The sequence below is a fragment of the Limulus polyphemus genome, unplaced genomic scaffold (genome assembly GCF_000517525.1).
Source record: "Limulus polyphemus unplaced genomic scaffold, Limulus_polyphemus-2.1.2 Scaffold45, whole genome shotgun sequence".
Lineage (NCBI taxonomy): Eukaryota > Metazoa > Arthropoda > Merostomata > Xiphosura > Limulidae > Limulus > Limulus polyphemus.
In genome coordinates, this window is record NW_013665655.1 from 43,011 (window position 1) to 50,232 (window position 7,222).

The 7,222-nt window shown below is 28.8% G+C and overlaps 1 protein-coding gene across 1 annotated transcript in view; it reads right to left on the reverse strand.

Moving 5' to 3' along the window:
• The window catches only part of LOC106462336 (rapamycin-insensitive companion of mTOR-like), a 71,874-nt gene that overhangs the window by 31,125 nt on the left and 33,527 nt on the right, over nt 1-7,222 (reverse strand). Inside the window, exons 12-14 of the mRNA XM_013922252.2 lie at nt 4,487-4,567; nt 4,090-4,190; nt 685-862 (exon numbers count right to left, since the gene is read on the reverse strand). Coding sequence (XP_013777706.1) covers nt 685-862; nt 4,090-4,190; nt 4,487-4,567 — 360 coding nt within the window. The remainder of the gene's footprint in view (nt 1-684; nt 863-4,089; nt 4,191-4,486; nt 4,568-7,222) is intronic.

Genomic DNA, 7,222 nt, shown 5'->3' on the forward strand with positions numbered 1-7,222 from the left:
AAGGATAAAATAGACATAGTACACTTAAGTTGTACACTAGTGCCTGTGTACAGTTTCTCAAGCATACAATAATATTTTAAGACTAAAAATCAAATCTTTATGAAAAATAACATTCAGAAGAACTACAATTCAAATGAGTTTTCTAAAAATTACTTAAAATCATTTATGACCAAAATAAACATTCACAAGACCTTTCTTACACCGAAGTTATCCCTCATGTGTTTACAAAATATGTACAATAGAACATTAAAATACACATAGCTACTTGTTATATATAGACTCATTTCTCCAAAGCAACAATTTCATCAAAATGAAACATAGTTTACAATTTCCCTGGACAAACCTAAATTTCACTGTATTTACAGTACATTTGAGCACCAATGTGTTTTATTAATAAAACATTTTTAATCTAATCTACTTATATCATACAGTTTATGCATCTACTAATTCTAACTAAAAATCCATCAGAAAGTAATACATTTTGCTTTGCAATGGTCTTTAAGTTTCCTTACAAAAAGAAACTATTGAAAGCCTAAATATTTTTAATACTTTGCAAATAAAATATACTTAAATTAAGTGAAAAAGGTTCACAAAAACATAATTTATTCCTCTTGTGTGTGTTGAACCCCATCTTAATTTATAAACTACTAACTCAGTACATCACAACTACTATACTGCAACAACCTTTTTCAGGTACTGCCGAAAGTGAGCAGTATGTCTTGAACTACTGGAGAACCCCACTTGTTTTTTTATTGGGCTACAGAACTGGAGCAGCTGGTCCAGAAAAAGACTACATGGCACAACTCCTCTCTTCTTCAACATATGCATTCGATTTAAATATGTTATGGCAGTACTGGCTTGGCTAGGGGGAAAGAAAAAATATCATAATACTTTATTTATGTATCAAGCATAATCAAACTTTAGTAAAAAAGACAGAGAGAGTTCTCACAACACTAAACTACATATAAAATTAATACATCACCAGGAACAAGTCAAAAAATATAATTAACCAGATGCAGATAAATTCAAAAGTTATATGGCAAATAAACACTAGAGTAGTTAAGATTTCAGTTTTCTATTTTATGAAGTAACTGGTTATTTTATGCACCCACTTTTGGTCAATTTAATTTTGTTTTATTTTTATTGACTAGACTTGTTAATTATATCACAGTCCACATGCCACCTTATATAGCATACAAGAGCTCTTTTTATTTTCATGTCAAAATGTTTTCTTTGAATTTTTGGTGAATGTTTAAAGTTTAAATATATTAACTTTCTATTTACAGCTGAAGCAAAAGTCATATTTTAAAAACAAATTGCAATTATAGATTTTTATTTTCTTTATTATCAAAAACTCAAACCTAAATATAATGAGCATTTTATATTTTAGAAATAAACCAGATTACAAAATTACAAAAATTTGGAAACACTTCTTAAATAACAAAAAACAAAACACTCAAAACTACAAGTGCACACAAAGGTGTTGTTTCAGATTAATAAATAAAGAACAACAGGTTATAAGATGTAGTTAAATACTTGTCAAAATTACCAATCATAATTTTTGGAATACAATCACTTCTATATTTCCATCAGTTTATATCATAAAATATGCTATACACAGTAATTATTATTTCATTCATTACTGGCCACACCACTCAGCACGGGCTCAGTCCGTTGGACCAACCTCATTAACCATTTTGTGCTTGTTATAGTTTTCATTCTATAACTTTTAAGTTAGTAAGCATATGTTAACAAAATTTGGCAGATTATCAGTAAACATTACAATGCTTCGTACACAAAACATTAATTCTCAAGGTTTTTTTTTCTTTTCACTTGTTACCTATCCAACATGCAAAGTATTTTTATTTTAAGGTTAAAAATATTTTTATGCATCAGAAAATTTTCAAATTTCATATGCGAAATCTATATAATGTCCAGATAGTTATCAAACATTTCATAAAGAAAACCTTTATATTTTATCTGTTATTTTCACTAACGAATTTCAAAGCTGAGCTTCATTAATGATTGTTCAAACCACAAGCTATGACATCCTAAAAGAGTAACAACAAGGGATGGTAGTTTTTCATCAAATATAAGTCCATACTTCTGAATGAACCAAAAAAAGGCATTAAATATGTTGTTTACAGGCATGATGCCTTGGAGCTGCACAAAATGAAATTTTTAACATTTTTCTTTGTGAAATACACAAAGTAAAGGTTATTAAACCTTTCAAAATGACCTACTTACATTGTAGATTAAGTAATTCTTGTCCAATTTAGTTCCAAGAATAAAACTATTTGATCAAATTGTTTGGAACTTGAGAGAAACTTTCCTCAAGACATGTAGTTTAAGATAAATAAAGTATTTAATTTTGATCTTTTCCACTATTTCTACTAAAAATTGTTATTTATTGTAATTTGCACTCAAGACTTTGAATAGTTCAAGTGCAAGGTGATTTTCATGTTAAGTATAAAAATATTTCTTTTATCTTACACTTTTCAAATTTCACTTGCATAACCTCTAGAACCTCCTAAATGATTATCAAAAGATTTTAAGGTAAATATTTATATTTCCAACTTCTCTATGATATCACCAACATAAGGTGCAAAGAAATGTTTAAAATTAACAAACACAAATATGTACATACCTATTTACTCTTTGTTGAATAATCTTAAAATATCTTCTTTTGGTTATGTTCGTAATTTCAGGTTTTACCTTTTCATTTATAGTTTATTTTTAACATTTTATTTTCCTTTCCTGTCTTTTACAGCTTATAATTCACCTCAACACATGTCAACAACTGCCCTCAGGGTATATTGCAGTATCTTTGGCAGAAATACGCAAGCCTTTGGCAAAATGATTATAATAATACAAACAAAATCTTTAGATCTGTGAACACTCATTCATCATATGACAACAAAACTGGAGTCTATGTTATTTTTCTAAAGGTTTCTTTGAAATAAATGGATTAAAATGTATATAATATAAAACTTTGAATTATAATGTACATCATCATGCTAATTCCATTAGAATACTTTGATATGTAACTCATTAAAACTTAGTGGCTTGTGCAGAAAGAAGTTTAGTGGGTGCAGCACTAAAAGGGTTAATAATGATAAAAATATTAACTCTTAAAATATTTTATAATGAAAACATTTGAAATAGTTATAATTATGCTAAATGTTGCCATTATGATAAATGCAAGTATTTAGAATCTTTAATAAAATCAGTTTCTTGTATTTCATTTTATTATTAAAATTGATATTCACCAATAAATCTCAAAAAATTAATGTGAAAATTGATAAAGAATACTTATCGTAATAAGATAATAGAATTTCAAAATTTCTTAACTTATGTAATGCTAACTGGAGTACACTGCACATAATTATGAATAAATGAAATGACTGTGAACTCCAGAAGCTGAAGCATAGCCAGCATAGCACTACGGAGTGGGGATGGGGTCTTTCTTAAAAATAAAATGTGGATCTTTTTTTCTATATAAGTAATTTAAGTGACTTACATGAAAGTATTTATTAAAACAAATCAGAATACATTGGACTTTTTAAAATATTGAGTTGGTTATTCAACTCCCCTTCCCATGCTTCTCTGAAGCTCTTACAAACAAAGAGTTTTTATTTGTTCAATGTTTTGGTTTTATGCCTTCATTAAGAGCTCAACTTTCTATAATGAACTCTTTATCAGCTCCTGATGATGGCATAAAATTAAGTATTGATCAAATAAAAACTTTCTGTAAGATCTTAATGGTTATTTCATTTATTCATAATTAAGTTTCATGTACTTTAATAGTAAAATTACATAAAATAACATGTTAATTTATTTTCAGATTCATTTAACTTTACTGTTTTCTATTTCTGTAAGCAAATGTATGGCCACATGCATATGTCAGTTATGTCACTGATTTATTCTTCTGTTTGTAAATTATACCAGCCACTCATCAGAGCAGTGTTTGTACAGGAACTAATTTTACCTTGTGATACATCTATTAAGACATTTTAACTACCTTATTTCAACCATGAACTGCTTTTAGTTTTTAATATCACTGCTGTGAAAGGTTTCAGGTCAACTTACTTTCTCTTTTGGGGAGAAGTTTCAAATGAAGCTGCATGAGACATTAAAGATGGTAAACAGTGGCAGTGGTGGCTACATTCTGGAGGTAACAATGAACTTGCCTGGTAAAAAAAACACATACTTGCAAATATATAGTTCTTTGTAGACATTACAAAATATTTATTCTTACTCACTTAAAAATTACATTTTATAATTTCATTTGTAAATACAAGAATTGATTTATCAAGACTACATATTGGGTTACAGTAAATTAATATCATAACGTCACAAACAAATAATTTCATAAAAATCTATCTTACATATAATTGTTATTTTCATTAGGTTAAACATTTTACTGAAAGTTTGGGAAATATTTATGAACATACAAACACAAAATGTACTTAAGTATGAAACTTACCATATATAACAACTCTCCCAGCAGAACTGTAGCCCTTACGGATAAATGTGGATCATTACAAACAATAACAGCTACAAGAGCCTAAAAACAGAATGGAAAACAAAACAAGGATTAATAATAGGTAGGCAAACAATGATTTATAAGCATAAGGAAATATTTTATTGATGGTGGAACATACTAAATGTTTCGACAGAGCATTGGTCTTTCTTCTTCACATATGATCAGTACTAAGCAATACAAGGTTTATATATTGTTACAAAGACAAAAGACACGAGAATTAAATAAATGTCATGGAAATGGTGTCAGCAGGTGACAGGATATAGGTAGAGGTCAAGTCTGATCAAGTGTATGAATGGTGAATATACCTCACCAAATACACCTAATATTGCTAGGGGCCGTTATCAGAGTTTTGTAAGAGATCATTTGCTTTGATGATTTCTACAGTTTCTAAACAGTCTCTTTTTTGGTTTTGGGTTGGTTTAGGAGAAGGCTCAAATTATAAACACCAAAAACACATTTATTAAATGAAATTAATACTCTCTGAGAAAGAATTAAGATGGAAAATTAAACACAAAATACATAATGAAGAAGAACAAAACAAAGTTATATCATCTATAAGTTTTTGAATTTAAATTTTTTCCAATTTAACCCTTCACCTGCCGTGGCCATTTTGATATTATTGTGAGGGCAAAATCACATTTGTGAATTGAAAAATTATAGAGAAGTTATCTTTTATTGGATTTCTGATATTATTTTTGTGAATAGTAGCATAACATTCAATTATTTGTACAAAATTGTATTATTTAATGAAGTTTAAAGAGGAATTTAATGAAAAAATCTAAAATACGTTTTAAAATGTAAATAAGCACCCTCTAAGAAGAACATTTTTTTTTACAATTTTTCCTTCCACTTGAGCACTGGTCCTGCCATCTATGATTGGTATCTAAACCTTTTTCTAGTCTGTTTTCTTTATAAAACAGTGTCTGGGTGTGTTAAACCTCAGTTGTTAAACTTTTAGCCAATCCTAGTTGAAGGTGTCAATTTCAGTACCATGTTATTCCAATCGCTGTATTTTACGCTTGACAAATCATAGGATGATAAGGAAAGCATGTGATGGAACGCTGTTCTCTGGATTTAACAATATGAATGTGGGTAGTACTTATTATAGTAACTGCCATTTTATGTAGAGGTTGTATTTAGTATTGGCCAATAGTGCTTTTCTATAAGTGTTAGAAAACTTAATTGTGGAAAAAACTGCATGGTATGTACGTGATTTTTATTATTTTTATATAGCAGCTTAAATCATGCTGCATCATATATATCTATTTATATTAATCATTATATTGAAAAATTAACTCAAAATAGATATATTTTTTAGGAAAGAAGTTGATCTATGATTGTTAGGGTTAAGAGTTATCGAGTGGCGAGTTCAAGGTCTTTACATGAATTAGGTTTAGCACTTTGAACTGAAAGAGTTTGTGATTTTTTATATTTTTTTTGCATTTAAATTTGTATATTAATTTCAATAACTTAGCTTAATTATATATTTAGTTCATAATAATGATATGATTCAGTATTTAGAATGATAAACTTGTGTGATTTGTATGTAACACTACAAGTACCAGTACCACATAAGAATTTTATATTTTTCCTTCTTACAATCTTTATTTTGTAGTAAGACCCACACTTCTGTTGTTAATGCTTTAGAATTAAAACAGTCTAACTGATATATATAGTTTATTCTGATATTTTGCCAATGGTTTAAAACTCAGTGTACAAGTGACAACAATAAAACCCATATGTTGGTTGTGAAACAGACTAAATACATTCGTCTCAATAAATACAGGGAAGCTATGAAATTCTCACAGTTGGGGTCTCAATACACTGAAGAGCTTAAGTTTTGATTTCCAACATAAATCTTGCCTATAATGAGAGAAATGTGACCAGGACTAATATTTTAAGTGCTGTAAAGTAATTTTCTTTGTAATTTATGGTGTCTGTATCGTTTTGGTAATCTCTTCTAACAGGATGTATCAAGTAAAAATTGGGCAGGTGGTGTTTATTGAAACCACCTGTACTGTAAACTGTTACATACATTCGCTAGTAGTGGCAATTAGTTTTGTCTCTATAGTGAAACAACATACAAGGACATATGTTGAAATAAACTTGTTTGAAAGTTCAAAAAAATGATATTCAAGTACCGAAAAGCTTTCATATCTGCATCAGTAATGTTCAAATGTGCTCGTGCTGGGCTGAATGAGAGTGACCCGCAACAGGGGTGAGATAGTTTACGGAAAATGTACAAAGTTCATGCTGCTAACCCCACGGTTTATTCGGCACAATAAACAAAAGTATGGCTGCAATGAAACATAAACTTGAAATCCTAGTTAAAAATAAAAATACTCATTTATTGTTTAGGTTTATTTGCAAATATTATTTTCGGGTCTTGTATATTACTTGAAACCTGATTATTATAAAAATTAAAAATAGATATTGAATACTGATTATTATAAAAATTAAAAATAGATAAAATTTGCATTTTATTAATGATACAATTTTTTGGGGATTTCAAAAACATAAGCCCCCCAGTAGCACAGTGGTATGTCTGCAGATTTACAACACTAGAAACCAGGTTTCGATACCCATGGTGGGCAGAGCACAGATAGCCCATTGTGCAGCTTTGTGCTTAACTTCAAACAAACAAACTAAAACATAAAAAGTAATAAGTTCAAATCT